At 44.6% G+C, this 27,947-nt stretch overlaps 1 protein-coding gene across 11 annotated transcripts in view; it reads right to left on the reverse strand.

The window, feature by feature from the left end:
* The window catches only part of ARHGEF9 (Cdc42 guanine nucleotide exchange factor 9), a 253,933-nt gene that overhangs the window by 52,363 nt on the left and 173,623 nt on the right, over positions 1-27,947 (reverse strand). For all 11 annotated transcript variants that reach the window (XM_033137883.1, XM_033137888.1, XM_033137886.1 and 8 more), the window contains 2 exons: positions 27,045-27,224; positions 5,038-5,232 (listed from right to left, as the gene is read on the reverse strand). In XM_033137883.1, coding sequence (XP_032993774.1) covers positions 5,038-5,232; positions 27,045-27,224 — 375 coding nt within the window. The remainder of the gene's footprint in view (positions 1-5,037; positions 5,233-27,044; positions 27,225-27,947) is intronic.

Here is a 27,947-nt window from a genome sequence, read left to right on the forward strand (position 1 = left end):
CTTCCCTCTGATATTCTCCCCCTCCCAGCACTGGCCCAGTAATGAGCAGCAACGAGACAACTGTCTCTGGAAGTGAGCTAGTGTTCCAGTGCCTGCTGTTTGCCTCATTATTAACTTGGATGGGTTGTCAACCAACCAGCAAGCCACCCACTCACCAAGCAAGGTAAAGCTGCCTTATACCCAGACAGACAACTGGTTCATGTAGCTCAATATTGTCTACATTGACTGGCAGTAGCTCTACAGGGTTTCAGGTAGGGGTCTTTCTGAGCGCCCTACCAGGAGATGCCAGAGATTAAACATTGGACCTTCTGAATGCAAAGCTGTTGCTTTACCACTGAGCTATGGTTCTCATAGTGGGGCTCTGTTGTTGATGATTGCAGTGTGCATGCTGGAGTGTCCACTGCACCATAGGCTCAACCTGTGCTCAAGTGAGCACTAACATACTGCGGGTTGTCCTCCTGCTGATGATATCAGCAGACAGCCATGATAGTGGCATCTTCTGCTGAAGCACTGTTAATTGTACCCCATGTTACAGAGGCCTGGCTGGTCTCCACTATAAATCAGGCATTTAATGTTGCCGATCCCATATTGTGGAACACTCTTAAAATATCCCTTTGGTCATGCCTCATGATGTGGCCTGGGAAGAATCCTAAGTGGTACGAGGTCCCCCACCCTTGCCTCCTTTGCAACAGTGAAAGGCAAGCTCGTGCCAGCGCCCTTGGATTCCACTTAAGCACAGAACAGAGCCGACCAATTTAGATGGGAGCCTATAGAATGATTAAGCACTCTCTCTCTCTGGTAGTCATGATGTCACTCTGGTTTTGAGCACTTAATCTGGGCAAAGTGAAGTCCACCCCCTCACCCCCTGAAAGTGGCATATAGGCCATCACGTTGCAAATGGGAATGTTTGCTGCAGTCGTCTCTGGTTTAAAAAGACGTCTGGAAGATTTGTCGCAACTCTCACCTTCTGGCAGGTTTTCTCATTCGATTCCATTTGGGATAATAAAGAGCAGAGTACAAGGCCTAGCAATATAGTTTGCCTTGACACAGTGATTTTAATTGCAGGCTGGTGTAAATGGGAGCAATTCCAACAGAGCCACCGGCCTGCTACAAATTCGACCCAGGAGATCCAGTTTAAGTGTATCAGGCACGTTCAGATTCAAAAGCTACTAGCTTTTGCTAGCAGGAAAATAGGAGAAGATTGGGGGATGGGAGGACTGGAGAACACACACTGAAGATTCTATTTATTCTGCGGTGCAGAAAGATTCCTCTGATTAAAAGGGGGTGTGAACAAAATTAAATGTACCTGGCTTCTACACTAAAACCACAAAGCTCCCCAGGATGCAATAAGACGGCTACTCAGGAAACAGCCTTACACTGATTGAACTTGGGTCCTTCTGCATGCAAATCAGGGGGCACAAGTGTGGAGAAAATGTATTTTTATTTGCTTAGGTGTTCTTGATCTTTTTTAAAGATGCATGTTTTATTTAACCTGCATGTTGGTGACTTTGTTTTTATGCTGTTCTGCTATTTCATTGATGGTTTTGTTGCTCTTTTACATGTTTGTAAGCCACATTAAGAGCCTCTTCAGTTGAAGAGTGGGATAGGGACATAACAAGGTGCCTTATACTGAGTCATACCATTGGTCCATCTCGCTCAGTATTGTCTACATTGACTGACAGCAGCAGCTATCCAGGGTTTCGGGTGGGGTTCTCCCAAAGGCTGGGGGTTGAACCTGGGACCTTCTGCATGCAAGTCATGTGTTCTTGTCCTTCTCATAAAAAAGAGTGAGAATCCCGCTTACATGGTTCAGAATAAAGGGATGATTTGAATAGGAATATAGAAAGGTGCATTTGACTGTTGGGGTCCCTTCCAACTCTACAATTGTATGATTCTAAGTCAGACCGTTTGTCCATCTACCTCAATATTGTCCACACTGATTGGCAGCAGCTCCCCAGAGTTGAAGATAGGGCGGTCTTTCCCAGCCCTGGAGATACCAGGGATTGAACCTGGGATCATTTGCATGCAAAACAGATGTTCTAATACTATGCTAAAACCCTCATTTGGAGGCTCCCCATCCTATGGAGTGAGATTTGGCTCTCAACTGAAACGGAGCCTCTCTGAGGTAAAGGAAGGGAGCGCCCTTAAGAGTTAAAGGCATCAGAAGCTGGACAACAGCATAGATTCTGCAGAGGCTGTAAGCAAGGTTGTTAAATCTTAAACTTTGTGAGGCACGCAGCTCAAAGCTTTTTTTGTTTTGTTTTTTTGTTAAAGCAGAGAGCATTGAAGCTATGTATAAAGGAGGAAGAATGAGTGTGAGGGGATACTATACAGCTTGGCAAAAAGCAGGCAATAATTGATTGCTTTCCCTCAGAAGCATGCCGTGTTGTTTAAGCAAAAGGAACTGATGCTGTGGAGTTTGCCACTACAATTTGTATCCAATGCTGCCGTTCAGCTCAGAAAGCAGGCTTTTTCTTGCACCTGAAACCCTCTCAAATTCCCCTCCTAGGGATGGGAGAGACACTCTGGAGCAGATTTTGGGGGTGCATGGGGAGAGGAGAGGGAGAGGAACTCCTGTTTCATGAGCAGAACACTGCTCATGAAGAACTGGACATACAAACCATAATGGTTTTAGTCCCCTTTGCAGTGAACCTTGTCTTTGAACTATCAACCAGGAGCTGCAAGTCTCTCCCCCATGCAGAACAGATTGCTGGATTCTGAGAATCTGAGTCCCCGACACCAGTGGGAGATGATGATGATGATGATGATTTATTATTTGTACCCTGCCCATCTGGATGAGCTTCCCCAGCCACTCTGGGCGGCTCCCAAATGAATGTTAAAACAATACAGCGTTAGATATTAAAAACGTCCCTTAACAGGGCTGCCTTCAGATGTCTCTTAAAAATAGGATAGCTGCTTATTTCCTTGACATCTGATGGAAGAGTGTTCCACAGGGTGGGCGCCACTACCAAAAAAGGCCCTCTGTCTGGTTCCCTGTAACCTCACCTCTCGCAATGAGGGAACCGCCAGAAGGCCCTCGGCGCTGGATCTCAGTGTCTGGGCTGAACGATGAGGGTGGAGATGCTCCTTCAGGTATACAGGACCGAGGCCATTTAGGGCTTTAAAGGTCAGCACCAACACTTTGAATTGTGCTCGGAAACGTACTGGGAGCCAATGCAGATCTCTCAGGACTGGTGTTATGTGGTCACGGCAGCCACTCCCAGTCACCAGTCTAGCTGCCGCATTCTGGATTAGTTGTAGTTTCCAAGTCACCTTCAAAGGTAGCCCCACATAGAGTGCATTGCAGTAGTCCAAGCGGGAGATAACAAGAGCATGCACCACTCTGGTGAGACAGTCCGCAGGCAGGTAGGGTCTCAGCCTGTGTACCAGATGGAGCTGGTAAACAGCCGCCCTGGACACAGAATTAACCTGAGCTTCCATGGACAGCTGTGAGTCCAAAATGACTCCCAGGCTGCACACCTGGTCCTTCAGGGGCACAGTTACCCCATTCAGGACCAGGGAGTCCCCCACACCCACCCACCCCCTGTCCCCCCAAAACAGTACTTCTGTCTTGTCAGGATTCAACCTCAATCTGTTAGCCGCCATCCATCCTCCAACTGCCTCCAGGCACTCACACAAGACCTTCACCGCCTTCACTGGTTCTGATTTAAAAGAGAGGTAGAACTGGGTGTCATCTGCATACTGATGAACACCCAGCCCAAACCCCCTGATGATCTCTCCCAGTGGCTTCATATAGATATTAAAAAGCATGGGGGAGAGGACGGAACCCTGAGGCACCCCACAAGTGAGAGCCCAGGGGTCTGAACACTCATCCCCCACCACCACTTTCTGGACACGGCCCTGGAGAAAGGAGCAGAACGACTGCATAACAGTGCCCCCGGCTCCCAACTCCTCTAGGCGGTCCAGAAAGATGTTATGGTCAATGGTGTCAAAGGCCGCTGAGAGATCCAGCAGAACTAGGAAACAGCTCTCACCTTTGTCCCTAGCCCGCCGGAGATCATTGACCAGCGCGACCAAGGCAGTTTCAGTCCCATGATGAGACCTGAATCCCGATTGGAAGGGATCCAAATGGTCCGCGTCCTCCAGGTGAGCTTGGAGTTGTTCAGCAACCACCCGCTCAATCACCTTGCCCAAGAATGGTAGATTTGAGACTGGGCGATAGTTGGCCATATTGGCTGGGTCTAAAGCTGTTTTTTAAGAAGCTTTAGACCCTCTTTCAGCGGGTCTGGGAAGATTCCCTCGCAGAGGGAAGCATTCACCACCCCACAGAGCCCATCGCCCAGCCCTTCCCGGCTCGCTTTTATTAGCCAGGATGGGCAAGGATCAAGGAGACAGGTGGTCGGTTTCACTCGTCCAAGCAGCCTGTCCACATCCTCGGAGGTAATAGATTGGAATTGATCTCATGAAACATGACTAGAGAGGGCTCTAGCACTCTCCCGCCCCGGCCCTGCTCCCACGGTGGAGTCTACCTCCTTCCGAATCTGAGCAACTTTATCTGCAAAAAACTTGGGGTCCCTACCAGGCCCCGGTGACGAAGGTGGTTCTGATAGATTACAAACCACCTGAAAAAGTCTCCTGCTGCTGTTTTCTGCAGATGCAATAGCAACGGTGAAGAGGGTCCTCTTCGCCGTCGCCATTGCCACTTGGTAGGCTTGAAGTTGAGCTCTAGCCCGTGTCCGATCTGATTCAGAATGAGGGGGCTGTGAGCATTCACCACCTCTGTCACTCCCTCTAACCCAAGGTAGGGTTTGGGTGGTTGTTGTTGTTTTTTGCCAGAGAGTGGAGCAGGGAAAGGTGGTGGAAGAAAAGTTTAATTGGAACTGAATCAGGCACAGCCAACTTACTGTGGGCTGGTGTTGCTGACAGGCAGGAGGGCCTCTCCAATGGCAATGAAATGATTGTGAAAATCATTTGTTGGCCTTCCCCATTATGATTCCACCAGCATAGCCACTACCTTGTGCCAAACAGGGATAAGTAAGAATACATACATACATACATACATACATACATACATACCTCACAAATGTCCTTCAGGTGTTTGATATAGTGGCGCTCCGTGCTCATGATTTCATTAATGACATTGGCTCTCATCTGGTCTCGGTTCTGGAGGGTCCTCCCGAGACAAAGGCAGTCAGCAGCATTTGGGTCCAGGTGCCCATTCTGTACTTCACTCGTCCCTTCCTCAACACCATCTTCCTGGTTGACCCATAGCTGTAGGGAAAGGCAATGCAACGCTATGAACTTTAGCTTTTGAGATAAGCTGTCCCAGTACTTCACCGTTCTTTCAGTTCTCCCTAATGTCTGATGAAACTTCTCAGAAATCTTTACTTTCCACCTCCAACAATTTAAAAAAAAGATTTTTAAGAACAGGTCATGAAATTATGGGAATTTGCAGCTATGACTAAATTGACACCTTTAGAGAGAGCAAAAACAAAGGCATGATAGCTTTTCACTAAGATGAAATAAATTTAATGAGTTGGTTGGCATCCATCTGTCTCGGGAGACAATGGAGGAGTGCACCTTTGGTGGGGGGTGAATTCAAACTGTTTGAAGATTACAGAGCCTGCTGTGGCAGTAGAGACCGATGTGGAAGAAACCTGTTTTGTTGCAGCTGGGGTGGTAAAAGAAAACAGTTGTTGCAAGAAGCAAATTATTGGTTCATAACGTTTAAAGCATAAGGAAAAGCAATGTGTGAATTTACTATGTATTTATTTGCAATATGTCTCCAATTTGACAATTAAAAAATTGCCTTGCACATACCCATATGATATGCTTTGTTGAAGCTTTAGAAGTGAATAATCGATTCTGCTTTGCAAAGGTTATCATCTGATATTTATAAGTTGACAATTTATTATTTTATTTCCCTGCCTACCCCTAGAAAAAAGAAAGAAAGAAGGCCACTTTGCATAACCTTCTCCAAATGGTCTCCACAGGGGGGCAGTGCCCTGGAACAATGCTAGGCAGAGGGCGCAATGCATTTTGGGAATGCAAAATGGGGACTAGGCTGCCCACCGAAGTTGTTGCTGTTGCCACCTGCAATGGCAACAACAAAACTTTAAAAGAAAACAACAACAGAGTTTGTGCTATTGCCACTGCTAATAGGGACCCCTATCATCATCATATTTACTACCCATGTACCACCAACAGGTCCTAGGCCAGGTCACAACATTTTTTTAAAATAATATAGTCATAGCTGGAAACTGTAGGGAGAATTTCTCCTCCCCTTAAGAAATTTGGTGACATGATTTCTGCAGTTACAGGTAGGTAGCCGTGTTGGTCAGCCACACTCAAAACAAAATAAAATAAAAAATTCCTTCCAGTAGCACCTTAAGTTTGTTCTTGGTATGAGCTTTCGTGTGCATGCACACTTCTTCAGATACCCAGATGATTTCTGCAGTTTGCACACAAATAGGGTGAAGAGTTTTGAGAGGCCATTTGCATAGAGTCCTCATCCAGACCTTTTGAGGAGGAGTCCGAGTCCATGGTCAGCTCTTGGCCTCCTCAAAGGAATCCTATATATCTTCACAGGGTACTACTTAGCCATCCTCTCTTCTCCAAGCTAAACAAGCTAGTGCTGTGCCAATATTCCTTCATTATTATTATTTTTTAAAAAAACCCCACTATTCATCAAGTAATGAGAAAAGAAATTGCATCTCCAAATGATTAGAAGCGAGGAAAAATTCAGTGGACTTTTCATGGGTGAAATTTAGGGTTTCTGAGGTTGCCAAAGGGGTGTTTGTGAGTGTCCTTTTGTTGTTGCTGTTGCTGTTGTTGTTTTGTTCTACAAATCATCTCATCAATGCCTTGAACTCTGTAACTTTCCCAGTTGGCCAGCTTCAATTAAAGCCTAGACAAGACATCGTGAGGTAACTCCTCCCAGGAGGATTTTTCAGATCAGGAAGCACAGCCAGCTAGGGAGGATGCAGACTACTGGAAAATGTTTACTGGAAGTAAACAACAACAACACCCTGGGCCACCTTGCAATGATAACACTCTCATAACACCAGAACTCATGTATATTCAATGAAGCTGAATGTTGGATAATTCAGGACAGATAAAAGAAAACACATTAATACAGTTATGCAGCATTTCTCTGCCCATTTTCAACTGCTCAAATACAGCCTGCTAAGGTAAGAATCACAAAACATCATGTACTGTAATGTGTACTGGTAGTTTAAGCTGTAAGTCTCAAGTGATTTCAAATAGGAGATAAGTGTAACTCATTTTCTCTGGACAGGAACCTAACTGGATTTTTAAATATGTTTTCTCAGTAGTAACTCCCACTTCATTTAACAGAGTTTATGAAACCAAACAGTTAGGTTTATGAAACTAGAAGGTTGATCTTTGATTTTGACTTTTTTTTAGTATTGACATGTCTCCACAGCACAGCTCCTTCTCTCTCCTTTCCTAAGACCACCTAAAAGGCACAGTCACATCAGATTGGACTATATCCATTAAAATAAATTGGTCTTTTTATTTCAGATGGGACATAAGTGCAACTAAGGCTGCAATTTTAAAAACAAGCAGTAGGAGCAGTAGGATGATCTTCTGATTAAAGATGTTTAGGATTGCACTGCAAATTTCTCTGGATTGGAGCCTAATAGTGCAATCCTGAGAATGTCTGGCCTTTAGTAAGTAACATTAATTCAACAGGACTTTCTCCAAGACAAGTGTCTATGAGCTTGCAGCTTCAGTTTATAAAGTTAAGAGCTCTACTCCTTTAGTTTTGTTGATCTCCTCCTCCCCACTTTTTCTCACCAAGATCCCTTAAAAATATGACTAGAAGGCACAACCATCCCAGACCGGTCTGAAAACATCCAACATTTTAAAAGTAGAAACAGTGAGAGGTCGAAATAAGTCCTAAGTAAATGGCATGGCACTCTTTAAATTACAATGCTTCCTTCCCATTCATAACTGAAAATGATTGCAGCAAACAGAAGAACTCTGTTCATTAGCAATCACAGTTCCAGCAGCAAGAAGCATGCATATTAAGAAAAGCATGCAAGTTATACTCTGTGCCAAAATATAATTTAGCAATTACAAAGCTGCTGTTGCATTTACAACATGTACCTTTGAAATGGCTGTCCTTTTAATTTGCAAAAGCCTCCATCAGTTCTTTTCCCCTACAATATATGTTCACCACTCTTCCGTCTGATGATCGTACTTCGCTAAACAACATTCTTTTTATTACTGTGCCAGTGTTTTCTCTTCCTACAGAGAGCTTTAAAGGTCAAGAAATGGGAGATTTCAGAGACAGCCTACCGATTTCCCTAACTTAGGATTTAAAGACACAGTGATCATAAAATAGGTTATTTTCAAAATGAAGTGAAAAAATACATAATGGGCCTTTTAAGAATAGAAAACCAATTCTAGAAACTGGGCTAAGCAAGGAAAAGAACTACTGTGTACAAAAAACAAACAAACTATGAGATAGGGAACAAATTACAAATGTCTTTGTTGAGATCCTTTTTTGTCTGATCACTGAGTTCTTTGGTGCACCCAATTCAGGGCCATTCCACACATTTTACAGATGTAAACCATAGTCCGCTGCAAATATCAGAGAGTTCTATCCAATGCAGCTCCCTGTTGAATGCGGGACATTCTGGTTTGCAAACAAAGTAAGTAAGTAAGTAAAATTTATTACGGCCATTGGCCCATATCAAGAACAAATCAGACAAGCGAACAAAACATAGAATTTAAAACAACTTGACGTAAGACAATTAAAAAAAAACACGAGGCAGCAAGACTGCAATTTAAACAATATCAAATCTAGCAACCCATCAAGAACAACATTTTACCTCAATTTAGTTAATACATATACAGCATAGGGATTCAGCTAAAACTTAATTTAAGAGTTGATTAATAACTTAATTTCTTCTTAATGATACTTAGTATTAGTTAAAGTATCGAAACTATGCAGTGACCCATTTCTCTTTTTCTGGGATAGGACATTTATCAAAAATCTAGCGACTGTAAGAGATCTACTCGGTTCCTCATCATTCAATAAATGAATTAATTTAGCCTCCTGGGTTCTATCAGCCTGTCCTATCAGAAGTGGGGACAGAAATCTAGACCGGGCTGCCGAATAAGCTGGGCAGGAAAAAAGTATATGCTGTAATGTTTCTACGGAACCACTATTACAGTTGCATAGCAATGAGATCTGGCCATTTGAGAGTCTGTTGTCCATGACATTAGAAGGAAAGGCATTAAATCTGGCCTTGATAAAGGCATACCTATGCGCCGCCACAGAAATAGAAGATAAGTAAGATGGTAATTTCGTTATTGGTGCTAACCCCAGGCTTGTTGGTGAACAGGTGCCACCTCCTGTCAGAATGTTAAGCTGGAGATCAACCTCCTTTAGCCTTATATTAACAGCTCTCTTGGCAGGGCCTAAACCCATTCCCAGTAGTTCAGATGGTGATAATCCAAGGGACACCAGTTTAGAGTGTAGAATTTTTGCCCAAGGGCTGGGAAAATTATCTCTCCAGAGACACTGCAGTAGATAATGGTTAGGGAGTCTATACCATAATGACAACCAATAACTAAACATGCGTTTCCATAGGGTGCTTTCAAGTGATGTTATATTCAATTCCAGACGTATCGCCGAGTTGCTTACACATCGGGGTAGTTTTAATAACCGTCTCAGGAACTGGTTTTGGATTATCTCCAAAGGGTTAAGATTTACAAAAGGCCCCCATAATGGGATCGCATAAGCCAATGTGGCGATCACCTTAGCGTTAAAGACTTTTAGTGCGGATGGGATGTGAAAGGCTCCATCTGAAAAGAAGAAGCGCAAAAGCGCAAATGAAAAAGCTTTCGCTCTGTTTACTGTATAGGTGAGGTGTGCCTTCCAGACCATGTTATATTGCAAATATACTCCCAAATACTGGAATTTAAAAACTTGCTCAATAGGTGTTCCATTTATTTTCCAGTTATAAGATCTCCGGCTTTTGGAGAAAATTAAAACTTTAGATTTGGCGTGATTTATCGTAAGAAGATTGGATTTGCAATATGAATCAAAAATATTTAATGCTCTCCTTAGGCCAACTCTAGAAAAGGATAGGACCACCGCATCGTCCGCATAAAGTAAAAGGGGACAACGATATTGGGCTAGACGTGGGGCATGAATAGTTTCCTGTGATTCTATCAATGGCGTCCTCATGTCACTGATAAAAAGATTAAAAAGAGATGGGGCAAGTATACATCCTTGGCGCACTCCTTTATTGATAGGAACTGAATTTGAAAGGTCGCCAGCAGGGGTAAGTCTCACCCTGGCAGCCGATCCGCTATGTAATTGGATTATCAGCCATAAAAGCCTTCTGTCTATTCCCCATCGGGCTAATTTCTCCCACAATAGTTCTCTGGGGATGCTATCAAAAGCGGCCTTTAAATCAATAAAGGCCGCACAAAGTTGTCCTCTTTTTGGGGAAGAGTATTTTTGAGCTAAGTGATGTAAAATTAGCACGTGGTCAGTGGTGGATTGATTGGGTCTAAATCCCGCCTGTTCAAAGCCAATCAATTTATTATCTTCCACCCATTTTGTAAGCTTTTTTAGCAAGTAACGTGCGTAAAGGTTTGCAAACAAAATTATCAGGGGAATGGATCAACTCCTCTAAGAGACATGGTGACAATGTTAGTTTAAGGAAGAGGAAAAAATGGTAAGTAAGGGAAGATGTGACGGAAATGCTTAAAATTATGCATCACGTGGAGAAACTGGACAGAGAGACATTTTTCTCCCTCTCATAATACTAGAACCCTGAGAGATCTAATTCCCAGCTTAAGGTGGAGCAAGGATCCTTTCCAGGTTGCGAACAGTGGTGGTGCCACATTGGTGCCCCCAGACTTGTTATTCAACTGTCAAGTGTGTTTTATAATTGTTTTGAACTTGAAAATGTGTTAGAATATTCAACTGCTTCTGAAAATCAGGATATGAAAATGTAACTTGCAAAAACGTGGTGATTTTTGTTGTTATTTCTTTAATCTGAGTTACAAAAGAGTGTGTGCGCATGAGAAATCTCCCAGAAAAAGACCTTTGATTACACCCTTCTCTCCAACCACACCTACCCAGAGTTATATAAGAGGCCCACCTTCTGACTCCTAACACTTTGTACCTTTCCAGTGATAGTAAAACTGAGAGCCCATTTTAATGTCTTACATGAGGGAGCAGAAATGAAATGCAGAGAATACGGCTGTCAGCTCTTGTTTTTCATGTCCTGGTGCACCTAAGGTGGAACAGGGGAGTCAGGCTACAAAAAAAACAAAAAAATAAAAAAAAAACACTTCCTCCACGATACTGAACGTACTAGTAGTGATGCTAGGGTCAAACAGAACCACTGTTGTAAAGGCAAAGCAAAGCTTTTACTTGGCAGGCTTTGAGTGAGTGGAGTAAAAACTAGAGGGTTGTTTTTAGAAAAGGGAAGAATCACACTGTTCCATGCAGTGGAAAGCTGTACCTTTGGGCTTGTTCTCAAATCTTGCTGTGAGTTATAGCCTAGAGACATGTTTCAGTGCCAGTTTATGAAGAGTGAAAATAAAGGAGGTTGGTGCACTTAAAACATCATGTCAAACTACTACTGGTGCGAACTGTCACTTAGAACCCAAAACCATGGCATGAACTTCCAACATGTTGACAGACAAATAATGATTTCTACTCCCATTCTCCAATCTTTTGACACTCAGCTTCATAACTACATTCTTGCCTCTGTGGTACATGGTTAGAGCTTAGCACACTGACTGTCTTAAAGGAGGTCCTAGGTTCAGTCTCCAGCTTCTCCAAATGGGGCTGGGAGAGTCCCTTGCTAGAAAATCTGAAGAGCAACCGCCAGTCAATGTAGAAAATACTGAACTAGATGGATCTGGGTCCGACTCAGTATAAGGCAGTATAAGGGTTTGACTCAGTACAAGGCAGCTTCCTCTGTTCCTCTATGGCTTGTAAATTCAGACATCTCACCTAACCACGATGAAGCACAAGCCCACGGCTTCCAAAGCCACTTCATGCCAAAGTCATGTTTTGGTCTGCCATTTTGATTCAAGATGGTGTCTAGCATCCAAACATTGATTAAGATTGTCACCCCCATCCCGGGATCTCTCATGGCAACAATATCTCAAGAGGTGGCTGAACCTATGCCAAGAAATGGGCAAAGTCCCTCCAAAGTCACATTTCGGTTTGCCATCTTGAATCAAAATGGTGCCTGGTATTCAAAAGTCTATGAAAATTGCTGCCCCCACTGCAAAAACCCTCTGGCAAAGTTTGGCGATAATAATTCAAGAGGTGTCCAAACGCAGAGAGAACAAACAAATGGGCATGTGTGTATACAATAATAAACTAATTGAAGCTGTGCTGATGTGAATAGTTAGGGGAGGAAGAGCTCTAAAACTTACCAGAAAAATAACACTTGCATGGTTCTCTAAGGCAGTAATGTGAACATACCCATAGCCCTTTGAGGGCAGTGCTACCTTATCCAAGATGGATTGCAACCCTCCATCTGAAGAGGCTGGTTTCCCCCATTCACAGCATTGTCATCTTATCTGGATTAAGTGCCAGAATGTTCCCCCTCACCCAGCCCCAAACTGCCTCAAGGTATTGAATCAGAAGTTTAACAGTCTCCCTGGGACACTTAGTTGGAAAAGCAGAGTAGGCAACACTTCAATCCAAACCACCAGATAACTTTCCCCAGTGGTTTCATGTACATGTTGAACAGCATGTGACACGAGGGGGGGGGAGCACCTGAGGAAGGCTGACCTTTGTCAATCTGGTACTCTTCTTCAGATGTTTTGGACTACATCATGCTGACTGAGGCTGAAAGGGGTTGTAGTCCAAAACATCTGGAAGGCAGTAGCTAGTGAAGGGTGCTGTAGGACAATCACAGCCAGTTTCTCACTTCAGCATCTAAAGTAAGCAAGGCTGGCCAGAAAGTTTGCTCCCTCCCAAGACATCCCACAAATTTGTCATTTACACACACACACACAGAGAGAGAGAGAGAGAGAGAGAGAGAGAGAGAGAGAGAGAGAGACTATTGTTGCCTGATGGCAAAAGTGGTTTTTTGTGACCCTCTCTAAGGCCATCCCAATTCTCCCCATTTAAATTTTTGACATTTAAAAGTGGAAGCTTCTGATTATCTTCCTCACTGCTGTGCCAGAGGCGAGGCGGGGGGTGGGGAGATAAGCCTTAGTCTTGATCACATAATGACATAGTACAGCTAATCATCACATGCAGTGACTATTTCCCTGAAACATTCAATAAGGTGTATCACTTCCAGGGGTCCCCACTGTCAACTCTGGCCAAAAAGGTATAGAAACAACACAAAATCTCTTTAACCGGAAGCAAAAGCATTTAGACAAGGAACACTGGAAGCTGCTTTACACCCAGTCAGACCATTCGTCTATATAGTTCAGTATTGTCTAGCCTATGCAAACTGGCAGCAGATCTCCCAGGCTTCATACTGGGTGCCTTCTATCCCTATTTGAAGATACTGGGGATTGAAGCTGGGGCTTCTGCATGCAAAACAGATGCTCTACCACTGAGTTATGGTCCCTCCCCCACGCCAGTTCCAGTCTCTGAAACCCCCACCCAAATCATCTCTCTCCAACCTTATTAAGACTTGCAAACGTAATTAAATTTCAGGTATTTGTTAGGAGCTTGGGGATTTGAAGGACTGCTGCAGAGGTTTCATCCAGTGGTGTCTAAGAGGTAGGCAGGTTTTGAGCTTCAAAGGGTTACACCCTGTACAGTTTTAATTGAGCCTGTTGGCCCAGCCACAACACTGCCAAGCAAATCTTCTACGCTTCACTTGCCTGCCTACTCAACCCTGCTTGATGGTTTGCTTTAGACAACAGTGCACTTGAAGAGACAAATTGGGGGTGACATTCTCTTATTTTGGTACCTTATTAGATGTAATCTTCACTTGGATGAGATACTGTTCCAACACTCTTTTCAGTGTTTTGCTGAAGCCCAGACCCCTCCATGGGATATGAGTGCACTCCCTGTGGAGACCCTACTCTAATCTCTCCCATTATGACCTAGGTTGTTTACTGTGAGGAGGTGGAGGAGGTGTCTTCATTGCAAAAAGCCAGAGATCACATGAGTGGGATCCATGTCGGGGGAGACTTGGATCTGAAAAGTGTCAGACTTTGTTACCTCAGCCTACCTCTGGCTGAGAGGAAAACTTAGAGGAAAACTTAGAGGGGGGAGTCATTGTTCTCTACTCCAAGATCTTGCAGGTCAGAAGATATGCATTTACTGCATTCTGAAGGCTCAGAGTGCACCTACTGAGGTAATTCTCACTGCCTCATGCCACAGGAGACAACACTTGTAGAACTAGGCAATGCCCATTTAAGAAACAGAGATAGTTCCCCTGAGAAGAGCAGGGATAATAGCAGGTCCAGATCAGTCAGCCTTCAAAAGGCGTCAATATGCTGCTAAGAGAACCATTCTTCCTGGATGACTTCCAGCCAGCACCTGCTATAGTGATCTGTCCAGGGTGCTGAATAAGACTGAACGGTTGTGATCCTCCTGCCCCATTGGACTTGACTGTGATCTTCTTGGGATAACCCTGCCCTTCAAGGTAAGTGCCTCTGCTCCAGCCTCTCCTGAAAGCCCTGAGCCAAGCTAGGATGAGACAGGGAGTTACACATGTGAACCAAATAGGTGAGAACAGTGTAGTCATGGAGGCACCAGTGTCTTTCTGGCAGCTGACTCAGCAGGAAAAAAGAGCAGGAGGTGAAAGACACACCCTCAGCCAGACAAAGTGACCACCTCCCTCTTGGGGAAAATTTCCAGTATGCAATTGAGGTTCCTATGCATCAGCTGAGAGATGGGGAGTAGGACAGGAAATGAGTGCAGCTTGAGCCCTCTTCAGGCATTCAGAAAGAATGTATATGGAGTGAAATTGGAGGAGGATGGCATGCATACAGCTCCTCTTCCCAATCTCCACACTGAGCAGGAAGATCTGAAGGGAGCATCTAAGCATGTACACATGTAGAAGGCACCATTCTAACCAACTGTCCATAAACCACTCTAAATCTAAAGTATTGATCTTTTCAAGAAGTAGGAAATTCTATACATGGAAACTAGATGGAGTGAAAATTGAACAAGTACTTAAATTCCAATATTTAGGAATATACTTCCAATATAATTTGGGATGGAAGTCACAAATTAATTACTTATGTAATAAGACCAAAGCCCTATCTCATTCTCTTCTTCGCTTTTTTCTTTTCCGAAGGAGCATTACATGTCCCCTCGGCTCTAAAGGTGTTTAACATAAAAGTGATTGCCACATTGGCTTATGCTGCCCTGCTCTGGGTGGCTTTGGCAAACCTTACACCCCTGGAGACGCTACAAAATCAATTTTTACGCCGACTTCTAAAGTTACCTTCAGGCATAAGTAATACATCCATCCGTCTAGAATTGAAGATCCCCTCAGTAGAGTCATCCCTATGGAGGCGGGTCTGTTCACCGATGAATATTGGCATCACTCCTATTTATCAGGTTCCATCTTACCTAACCTCCCTTTCTGTGGCGTCATACAGATTTGCCTTCATTAAAGCGAGATTTAATGTTTTTCCATCAAATGTGTTGAGACACAGATTTACTAAGGGCCAGGTCTCTGTTTTGTGTGTTTGTGACAATAAGTCAACTGAATCCCTCCAGCATATAATGTTCAGTTGCCCCAGGTACAGATCGGCTCGGACTAGTATATTAAACCCGATAATCCAGGAACTAGCCGATAAGTCAGTCGAGTCACATCTTGCATACATGCTGCAAGATACGGATCCCCATAGAACCCTACAGGTTGCAAGGTTTTTAATTGTAGTCCTCTCACATAAGAGATGTTCTGGAATGCTGTTTGATTATTGAAAGTTTTATTATTATTTTATCTAAAAACCTGATCCCCTTGTCTTGTGTTTTTGTAATGGTATTATCATTTGATAATGAAATTATCACCTTGTAATGGTATTATCTTATGCTGTTATGGTTTAGTTTTGTACCACTTTGTTTTGTTTTATACATGGGCAAAAAGCCGAAATAAAATATTTATCATGTAGAAGGCTCCCTGCAACTGGGAATTCTGTTATCCAATCAAGCACACTTAGAAACCCTCTTCCAGCCTTCCTGCTTGATCTGGGAGGATCCATTGTGCAGCAGGGCACAACCTGCACTGCTGCTCCCTCCTCAGTTTGGGCCTCACAGTTTCTTTCTGACCTCCTTAAAAAAAAAAGGCTTCCGAGGGCAGCCAGGCTTGTAATAACAAGATACAGTATTGGAATAATTTGGAGGGTGCTTATTTGACAAACTGGTAAAATAAAATATGGAAAATTGCACTTGTAAGAAACTAATAAAATACAACCGGCACAAGGTCTGAAGCATAAAGACTGGTACACGTACATGACTAAACATGAAAACAGAGAACTCCTTGCAAATTATAAACCATTTTGGTTAGCATAAACTATACACTGTCTTTTCTACACATGGTGGTCTTGGCTAGGAACTTAGTTTTCTATTTGGTTGTCATTTTGGATGGATTGTTCAAACTTCATTTTCTGGTTCAGGGTGAGATATTAAAGGCTATGTTTGTTCGATGGTGTAATATACTGTAAGAACTTAATAATCCAATGATGATAGATAGATAGATAGATAGATAGATAGATAGATAGACAGATGTGACAAGAAAGCCCCATGGAACCACACTCACCCCCCATAAGTACTCTCAATTCCTTGTATCTGCTACATGCAAGGTCAGCAGCTGAGGGAGAGAAATGAGCCAGGTTTTGCTGTTGTCCACTCTAGAGGAATAAGGGGTTTTAAGAGCCCTTTGTCTATGTCTAAAAGGGAGATGTGAAAAATGAGGGCTTTGTAAAAACATTTGTTGCTGTTCCCACAGCAAATTAAGGTTTCAAGGTGCCCTTTACCTCCATCTCCCTTGTGTATCTCACCTACACAGGAGAAAAGGGAGTGACACAAAGAGGGTCCCTGGCAACTAGCTCAAGGATGCTGAGCTATCACATGCCCACCTCTACACTCAGATGTCCCAAGCACCCTTTTCCTTAAAAAGGTAAAAATAATAAATAATAAACCACATGTTTAGACATTCAAGCCTACAGCTATTTAAAAAAAATAACACCTGCATTTACTTGGAGGCAAAGACAGTGGAGCAGGAAGATTCCCACCTGCAAGTCTCCTTTGAGCATTTGACACAACTCTCCATTTAGCTGTTTAGACAGAACATTTTCTGCAGCTAACTTCACTCGTGTTGCCTCTCACTGAGCTGCTCTGTGTTTTTGTGTGAGCAGAGTAGGAGTGAGAAACATTTTTTGACAATCGTGCTTTTCATATTGTTGCGGGTGGGAGAACTGAGACTGTAAAAACCACAGGAGTCCCTTCAAGGAACAATGACAAGACTGCAGAGCCCAACACTCTGGTCTTTAGATTCCTCCTACCGAGCAATAGTCATGCATAACAGGAAGGCCATCTTGATGAAAAGGAGAATTACATTTAAGAGATTCGCAATCATATTTTTTAAAAAAAATTAAAATATTTAGCAGGATTTATATATATTGCTTATTCATAAAAACCTTTAATGGTTTACATAAAGTGATTTACATTGAGAAGTGGTAGAGTGGTTTCAGTGCTGGGGTAGAACCTTGGAGAGCAGAGTTCAAATCCTTACATAACCATGGGGGTCAGTCACCATCTCTCTGCCTGACCCACCTCACAGGGTTGTTGTGGGGATAAAATGTAGATGAGGAAGAACCATATATGCTACCTTGAGCTCCTTGGAGAAAAGGTGGGATAGAAATGTAATAATAATAATAATAATAATAATAATAATAATAATAACCTTTGTGATAGGGACGGGGGGAATTAGGTTCAGCTTTAATTTTAATGTGAATACTCTCTAACTTGCACTTTTTAAACACAAATATCCTTCAAAATTAATACTTCTCTGAATTTTGTAATATGGATTTATTTATTTATTTATTTATTTATTTATTTATTTTATATACTGCCCTTTGTCTGATGATTCCAGGGTGGTTTACAATATAAAAACACAAAAATAAATTACAGAGTAACAAACAAAAACAATACTGCCTCAGTTCTCCAACCGAAAAGCCATGTGCATATTAACGGGATGTTTACCTAGAAACACATATATATCATTGAAAATAACATACAAAGAAGTAAGAATGGTGGATTATGATGGTTCATTCCCGAAGACTCACAGAATTCATTGGATTCCTGAATGCACTGGGGGAGTTTCTAGTAGATTAGACAGAGCAAGTGACCCTCTTGAAGCCCTTGTCATGCTGTGGAACAGTTAGATGTGTTGGGCTATTGACATGGCTGCCCCGAGTGCCCTCTCCTACATTGTGGGGCCTGTTGTGTACTTTGGCTGACCAGTGAACTGGGGGCGATGAAACAGGCCAGACAATGGCTAGAGTGCAAGTGATGAAAGAAGCTGACAGAGAATGAGTGAAACATAACTCTGCAGCAGTCAGAGCAGTGAAGAAAGCTCACTTCTCTGCCTCCATTCACATCTTAAAGTAGCCACCCTGTAGAACTTTTTCATATTGTCCAGGGTCTGTTAACATTTACTTCAAGGAAGCGAGTTTTAGGCCCAGTGTAAATTGTATGCAAGGCACTTTGAGGGTAAAGTCACTCGCTTTCGTAGAAAAATCAATGCCACATCCACACTTACTACATTCAGTGGCTTAGCTAACTGCTCAGGTGCCTGGTGCGGGTGTGTGTGCTGCAGCCAGGGGGTGGGGCAAGCCTCTCCAATCCTTGGAGCCTCTCCGCTGCCTCCCCCTCAGCTGTAGGGAGGCTGAGGGAGAGGTAGTAGGCAGACGCAAGTCCCACACTGCCATTTTAGGCAGCACGGAACCTGCAAGCACCTAAGCCACCACGTCACTCCTAAAAAGTTTCGTGAGCCCATTTTTTTTATTAAAAAAAAACATCATTTTGTCACACACCCCTCAGTGATGACACATGGGGCAGACCGCACCCCCCCCCTCTGCCACTGACTACATTCCCCAGTGAATCATCCAGAGGGACATCTGCTTCAACTTATTGGGATCAGCTTCAGTTGACGTTGCCTGACAATGTGGACAAGGTTTTTGGGACAATGCAGCCAGTGGCCAGCAACATCTCTCTTCAACCCTTGCCTCTCTTGGCTTCTTGGATACAGGGTGTGGGCAAAACATCCATGTGGAAAGGAGTGGTCCTGGCTGTCCTGAAAGATGCAGTTATCAATCCACTCCTGAAAAAGCCCACCGCGGACCCACTGGCTTGTGACACAGTTAAACAACTACTGCCCAGTTGCAAATACTCTCCTTTTCGGGAAGGTGATTGAGAGGGTTGTAGTGCAACAATTGCATGGTCTCTTGGATGAAACCAATTTCATCCAACGGACCAATTTCAATCTATGTTCAGGCCTGGTTATGGGACTGCATTCACCTTGGCCACCCTGATGGATGGAGAAGGATGTGGTGAGTGCAACTCTATTATTTTTATTTGATCTGTCAGCAGCTCCCTGGCAATTGTGCTTTGGGCGCCACAGGGTACCATCTTGTTCCCTAACGCTGATTAACATATGTCAAGCTGTTGAAGTCACCATTGCAAGATTTGGAATGTGGTGTCATCAGAATGCTGATAATACCTAGCTCTCCTTCACTGTAACATCTGAATCAGGAGAGGTTGTGGAGCCTTGGACCGGTGCCTGGACTCAGTGGTGGGCTGAATGAGTGCCAAGAAACTGACTCTGAATCCTGGCAAGACAGCGGCACTGTTGGTGGGTGGTCCCCAAGTCTGGATAATTGGTCAATTGCCTCCTTTGGATGGAATCGACATTCCTCTGAAAGAGGAAACTTGCAATCTGGGGGTGCTCCTGGATCCATCTGTTGCTAGAGGCCTATATGACATCAGTAGCTAAGAGTGACTTTGTACCAGCTTTGGCTGGTACATAATTTACATTCATTTCTGGACCACAGTAGCCTGAGCACTGTGTCCATGCACTGCTAGTCTCCAGGCTAGATTGGTGCAACAATGTGAGACTGCAAAATGTGCAAACTTAATTCAACTTCTGCTTAAAAACCTCCAGTGAAGAAGAGTCCACCAACTTCCAAGGGAGTCCATTCCATTGTCAACAGGTCTTACCATCAGAAAGTTGTTGCTGATGTTTAGTCAGAAACTCCTTTCTTGGAACTTGAAGCCATTGGTTTGGATTCTACCTTCTGGAGCAGGAGAAAACAAGCTTGCTCCATCTTACATGGGACGGTCTATTAGATATTTGAAGGTGGCTATCATATCCCCTCACAGTCTCCTCTTATCCAGGCTAAACATTCCCAAATTAATATCATTAACAAGAAGAAGAGTTTGGATTTGATATCCCGCTTTTCACTACCCGAAGGAGTCTCAAAGCGGCTAACATTCTCCTTTCCCTTCCTCCCCCACAACAAATACTCTGTGAGGTGAGTGGGGCTGAGAGACTTCAGAGAAGTGTGACTAGCCCAAGGTCACCCAGCAGCTGCATGTGGAGGAGCGGAGACACAAACCCGGTTCCCCAGATTACGAGTCTACCGCTCTTAACCACTACACCACACAGGCTCTCAAAACCAAACAAAAAACCCTAAACAATACCACAACCCAAGACTGTGTTCAGCAACTTTTGTAGCTGGGGTCAGTCTGTGTCCCACTTTTCTAGGCCAGGTGGGAAAGGGCCAGCAAGGCAGGGAGCAAGTCTTCCAGGACTCACAGCCCAACCTGTTCTCAATGGGATCCTGAGTAAGCAGGGGACCTGCCAGCAGCAACAACAATGGGGCAGAAACCAAAGCGATATCCAGGGCTACTCCAAGATCAGAGTCCAAGCAAGCAGAGTCCACAACAAAGAGTCAGGCAAGAGGCAAAAGAGCTGGTATATTGATGTTGTCCAAGCAGCAGCTTTTCCAACCCAACACCGGGGGTTTTCAGTGGGAGCTGCTGGAACCACATGCTTACATCAGCTGGCTCCTGTTAACTTCCTCATTCCCAGAGGTCTCCTTAAGAGGAGGGCCTTATTCCTGAAAAGTTTGCTCTTGCCTGTAGTCCTTGCCTGTAGTCAGGCACATCTCCAGATGGGCCAGGTTTCCATCCGGCATTGAAGGCAACACTTGATCTCAGACTTGGGACCCATTCCATCTCAGCGTCAGAGGCTAACCTCTCTCCTAGGCAAGAGAAGTTTGGGGAAGTGCTTGGTGCCCAGTTGTTTCCTGATGGGTGCTAGCTCTAATGCAGATTGAGATGATTACTTTAATGACAGTTCTGGATGCGAAGGGGGATTAGAAGCCAATTAGCTGACCAGACATATCAATACTCTAACTTCAGAACGGCCAGGAGGTCACGAGGGATTTCTGGCCAACCAGAACTCACAGCCAGGTTACTGAGGTGTCTCTCATGAGGAAAGGTGGTGGCATCTTCCAGGAAATGCATATTTAGACTTAATCCAATTACCAGTGGAAAATGCCTCAGGGCCAAATAGGAGCACATGGTTGCATTCAAAATGGCAAAGGTTCCAAGGACTAATCAGGCTGCAATCACTGTGAGAGAGGATTTGGCTTAGACCAATGCAACTTTCTGTGAGACCTTTACAATGGCATCATACTCATTGCTCTGAGCAAACACAAAACAGATACATCATTTACAGGACATGTGCAGAGTTCCAGCTGACTTGAGCTTCTTGGTAATGTATGTATAAACATATATGTGATGCTTTAAAATAAGCTAGAATAAATAAAAAGTTGCTATTCTGAAATACCCACTGTTTTCCCATTTAGAAAAGAGGAACTGATATTACGTGTAATCTGTTTTACCTTTCTAAAATTCTGAATATCACATTGTTGCTACCTGCCCTGGGACCTGCTGGTGAAGGGTCGAGAAGAAATTTGATTTGATTTAATTCAATAATAAAATTATTTTAAAAGTCCTTGCACTAGTGGAAATGCTTATTTGGATGCTGATGTCCATATAAATAAGCAGGCGCTTCCCCAATGAGGTCCCACACTGTAGATAGATTGCTACAGTAATTCTTGGAAAGTCTTCACCATGACAAATCTGGGAAGAAACTGCTAGTTTTTGTTTTGTTTTTTTTAGATGCAGGCCTAAAGCATATGAACAACAGTCCCTGCAGGGTGGGGGAGAAATATTTCTGAAACAAGGTGAGGTGCTTTATTTGCTCTCCTTGCTGTTGTACTTTGAAGGACATTTGTCCAGGACAAACTGTTCTGCTCTAAAGAGGATGCTTAGTCCTCACATTTAGCCTTAGGTTTTGTTTTGAGTCTGGTTCCCACATTAACACCATCCATTTGAAACAGCACCCAGTTGCCAAGAGACTGCTGTTCTGCTCAAAGAGCTGCAATTGTCAGAGTGATTTAACAATCAATCCCTCTTCACGGGGAACTTTGGGAATTGTAGCTCTGTGAGGGGAATCATAGAACTGAGTTGGAAGGAATATTAAGGGTCATCTAGTCCAACCTACTGCAGGAAACTCAGCAGAGGAGAGTCCACTACCTCCCAAGAAAGAATGTCCCACTGTCAAACAGCTCTTACTGACATTTAGTCAGAATTTCCTTTCTTGTAACTTGAAGCCATTGGTTCGAGGTCCTACCATCCAGAGCAGAAGAAAACAAGCTTACTCTGTCTTCTGTGTGACAGCCCTTTAGATATATGAGGATGGCAATCATATCTCCTCTCAGTCTCTTCTTCACCAGGCTAAACATATCCAGTTCTCTCAGTCATTCCTCATAAGGCTTCGTTTCCAGACCTCTGCACACATTCCAGCTTGTCAATATCCATCTTAAATTGTGGTACCCAGAATTGGACACAATACTCCAGGCATGGTCTAACCAAGGCAGAATGGAGTGATACTATTACTTCCCTTGATTGGGTGCTATACTTCTGCTTATGCAAGCTAGAATAGAAGTAGCTTCCCCCCCTTCTTTTTTTGCTTCTGCATCACACTGTTAACTCATGTGAAGCTTGTGGTCTACTAAGACCCCAAGATCCCTTTCACAAGCAAAGTGTCCCCACCATCTTATCATGGAGCAGCTGATTCTTCCTGCCTAAGTGTAGAACCTGACATTTGTCCCTACTGAAATTCATTTTGTTAATTTGGGCCCAGTTCTGCAATTTGTTAAAGTCTTCTTGAATCCTGATTCTGCCTTCTGCAGCATTAGCTACCCATCCCAGTTTGGTGTCATCTGGAAATTTCATGAGCATCCCCTCAATTCCTTCATCCAAGTCATTTATAAATAAATTGAACAATGGTTCCAGGATAGAACCCTGCAGCACCCCACATGTCACTTATTTTCAGCATGACAATGAACTATTAATACAGAGCTTTCCAAACTTATCATAATTGGTTGACATTATGAACAGTGAACGTAAATTAGGGATTAAGACAGGCTAGGGTGGTTGGCGTAACCTCAGGTGGAAGAGACAGAAAAAGCAATGCACCATCAGAAAAGTATTGAATGTGCTGCTTATAAAATTGCCTCCTCTTTCCACCCACCAGCACAAAGCTAGTCAAATTACCTGAAAAGCTAAGCAGATAACACCCAACTCAGATGCTTTTGTAAGGAAAAAGGAATCTCCATATCTCTTAGGCTTCAAAAGAGATTAAAGCTATTGCCCTACCTGTCACAGAGACACTGTGCTGAGGAGAAGGATGGATGGAACTGAAAAGGACAGGGGTTAACATCTGGCTCTCAGCTCCCCCACAATTGTCTGAGAAGTCCCTAGAAAAACGGTAAGGAATGATGACAGCAAGGAAGTTATCCTGCTGCACTTTTGTTCTCTTGGGACCAATAACAGTAACACCATCATCAAAGTTCTCCTATTGTTCCCAACTATGAAAGCCTTTGCTGCATTGGAGACAAATTGTGGGGTTGCTTCTGGAGCCATGAGAATACACCACAAATCCTATCAACAAGGAAGGGAAGAATGCCAGAAACACAGCCAAGCTGACATTTTGGGGGGGAGAAAATATCTGCTGATTTTTTCTTTTTCTTTTCTCTGTCTGTCCACCTCTCCATAAAAGAAAAAGAAAGAAAAAATCTTGCAAAATTTTCTCCACCACTTTATATGATTGCCACCATTCCCCCACCCAACAATACCTTGTTATGATGCTAGATCACAAAAGATTGTGGTGGAAGCAAAATGGTGGCCAGCAGGGGCGTCGCTGGGGAGGGGCGGTGGGGGCGGTACGCCCCCAGTGACAGGGTGAAAAGCGGCGGGTGGGGGTGACAAGCGGCGGCCCCTCTTGCCACGCCCACGCGCTGCCGCTCCCTCCCTCACTCAGCAGCACCTGGAAGGGGTGCTTTCCGCTGCTTTTTTTCGGCGGGGGGGGGTCGACCAGCGAGGGAGGGTGTCACGGTTGTCACCCCTCCTCGCTAGTCGACCCCCCCCGCCGAAAAAACCCGCGGGGGGGGGGAAGGAAGCAGAGCCGGGGCTTGAATGCAGAGCGCCGGCTCTGCTTCTTTTTTCCCCTTTCCGCCGCTTTTTTTCGGCGGGGGGGGGTCGACCAACGAGGAGGATGTCACGCTTGTCACCCCTCCTCGCTAGTCGAACCCCCCCCGCCGAAAAACCCGCGGGGGGGGGGGGCGGGGAAAGGAAGCAGAGCCGGGGCTTGAATGCAGAGCGCCGGCTCTGCTTCTTTTTTCCCCTTTCCGCTGCTTTTTTTCCGGCGGGGGGGGGTCGACCAGCGAGGAGGGTGTCACGCTTGTCACCCCTCCTCGCTAGTCGACACCCCCCCGCCGAAAAAAACCCGCGGGGGGGGCGGGGAAAGGAAGCAGAGCTGGGGCTTGAATGCAGAGCGCCGGCTCTGCTTCTTTTTTCCCCTTTCCGCCGCTTTTTTTCGGCGGGGGGGTCGACCAGCGAGGAGGGTGTCACGCTTGTCACCCCTCCTCGCTAGTCGACACCCCCCCGCCGAAAAAACCCGCGGGGGGGCGGGGAAAGGAAGCAGAGCCGGGGCTTGAATGCAGAGCGCCGGCTCTGCTTCTTTTTTCCCCTTTCCGCCGCTTTTTTTCGGCGGGGGGGGGTCGACTAGCGAGGAGGGTGTCACGCTTGTCACGCCCTCCTCGCTAGTCGACACCCCCCCCGCCGAAAAAAGCCTCGGAAAGGGGGAAATTCCCCCTTTCTGCACCCACGTTCGTCGTGACGTCATGATGACGTCACGACGCACGCGTCGTGCCCCTCCCCCAGGGGGGTTCCTCTGCGCTGCCGCCGCCCCCAGCAGCGCAGAGGCTAGCAACGCCACTGGTGGCCAGGCTGTTAAATCAGATATTGATGCTGCTGCCACTTGAAGCAGATGCAGTGGTGGCAGGGGCAATGAAATGACTTGGGGTAAAAGAAGGATGCTGTGTTACTGTCTCTGTTAATGGTCAGCCACAGCCATGAGAAACAGATGGGAAAATTTCTCCATCTCTGGGGAAATGCCATTAAATCTACCCCACCTGATATTTTTCTGTTCACAAATAGGATGGAAAATTTCAAGAGGCTGGTTACTTATTTGTTATATTTATGAGACCCTTTCATGAAATATAGTTCCCTAGGCATTGTATAGAAAAATAAAGAATGAAACATAACAAGAAATATGCAATATACATAAAAGAGACGTCCAGCCTACAAAACCAAACACAAACGCAGCAGAATAAAACAGCCAAGAAAGACATATGGTAAAAACTTCCGGAATTCTTAGCAAGGTCCTTTGCAGTCCTGGCAGGAAGGACTTTCTCATGCGTTCCAACATTCCCTGGTGTCACTTGGATTGTGTCTAGGGCAGACCTAGGGACTCTTCTCAAGGCCAAATTCCATCCTCAGTCACATCTCTCCTCCTCAGACCACACACCTCACCAATCCTACTATGAATCTACCCTGAGTGTTTCTGCCTGACTGGAACATAACGCTGAACTCTGATAATGCTCATTGCTTGCTATGATGGAGATATGGCTGTGCAGGAAGTAGCCTGCTTTAGAAAGGTAAAATTAGCACCAGCTGCTCTGCCCACTCTTGCTTCTGGCCCCACCCACCACTGGCATGTGGTCCACAGAAGGTTTCCTAGATGGAAATGTATCTCTTCTGCTGTAAAGAGGTTCTCAACCCTGGTCTAGTGAGGGGGCCTACTCAGGATTCATGACTGAGGTCTTGAATTCCCTCCTGGGGGAAAGTTTATTTAATTCCCCTTCCTTATGTTGTTTTGAAAGATGTCCTTTTTTGAAAAGGCCTTTGCTCTACAACTAGGGTGGCCATGAAATTCATCTTAACAACTACATAAAATTTGTATGTGTGCAAATATTTGCGTAAGTATATATGCACAAAGACACGCTGTATGTGCACCTGCTGGGGGAGCATGTGGAGATAGAAATGGGGAGTTGGCCATTACCCTAAACATATCACTGGCACGAAGCGTGGCAGGTGTGAACACGAAGATGGAGATACATGGTTGTTCATTAGGGTGGCCCCTAGGGTGGGCAAAAAGGGACAGAGATCTGCATATCAAGTTGCATGTGCTAACTTATATGTGTTAACTTTTGATGGGTAATTCAAAGTTCCAGCTCTAAAGCCCCAAGTGGCTTGGGCCTAGAATACCTGAAAGATCATCTGCTCCCATATAAACTGACCCTAATGCCATCTACCAAGGCCCTTCTCTGCAGTGCCCATGCCAGATCAGGTGCAAGAGTGGCTATCAGAGAGTGGATGTTTTCAGTGGTGGCACCCTGACTGTGGCTTGCCCTCCCCAGAAATGCCTGCCTGGTGCCCATGGTGTACTCATTTTGATGCAAAGTGAATACCTCCTTGCCACCCACACCCTGAGTAGCCAACCGGATGCTTCTTGAAAGTCTGCAGGAAAGGCAATGGTGGCAAAAGTCTTCCCCTGCTGTGTGATTTCCTAAAGCAATGGTCATCACAACATCCATGAGCAAGATACAAATGTTCAGGAATAGAGGAAGAAGGGGGAGAAAGAGAGAGGGAGAAAAAAGAGGGTCTGACTCACCCTTACAAAGCTGGCAGGAAACCATCCTTCTTCATCATCGATCTGTCCCCACCACCAGTCCTTGTTGGAGGCATCCAGGACCTTGATAACGTCTCCTGCTTTAAACGCCAACTCCCGGTTGGCCATGGTGACGTGATCCCATACTGCCTCAGCGCTTACAATAGAACCGCCACTGATCAGCTTGAAAAACAAGATAAGAGACAATCAGCAAATACGTCTTCCCTGGGAAAAGGCTTGTACCCATTCCTCCACCCTCTTAACACACAAAACATCAGCAGGCATTTCCTAGCCATATCATAACAGCAGGTTGGTTTGTCCAATACTTATTCCTTTAAAAAAACAAAAAACCTTGCTGTGAGGAATTTCAGCTGTACCCCAGAGCAATGCTTTTACTTTTTTCCAATAAACTTTTACAGCATTTTCTTGTTAATGGAAAACACACACACAAAACAACAACAACAACAACAACACACACACACACACACACAGAGAGAGAGAGAGAGAGAGAGAGAACAGTAAACAGTATAACATTTCAAACACATACCTCAATTTATATTTAAGAACTTTATATTTTTATGGAACTCTTTCACATATGACTCACACACTACAAAAACCCCTGCACACCATGTATTAGAGCACATATCCAGTTGACACAACACACCATGCCAGTTTGTTGGGCCCTTCCTGGCACCTTGGGGGACTAAATCTCACCAAGAGATTTGGGTCTGAGCTGCAGCACTCCAGAGGCTGCAGATGAGAGCACACACAGCTCCACACACAAATAAAATCTCTGCAGAACAAGCCAGTGTGGTGTAGTGGTTATAGTGTTGGACCAGGACCTGGGAAACCAGGGTTCAAATCCCCACTTGGCCATGAATTTCACTGGGTGGTCTTGAGCCAGTC

Source organism: Lacerta agilis, chromosome Z (assembly GCF_009819535.1).
Source record: "Lacerta agilis isolate rLacAgi1 chromosome Z, rLacAgi1.pri, whole genome shotgun sequence".
NCBI lineage: Eukaryota > Metazoa > Chordata > Lepidosauria > Squamata > Lacertidae > Lacerta > Lacerta agilis.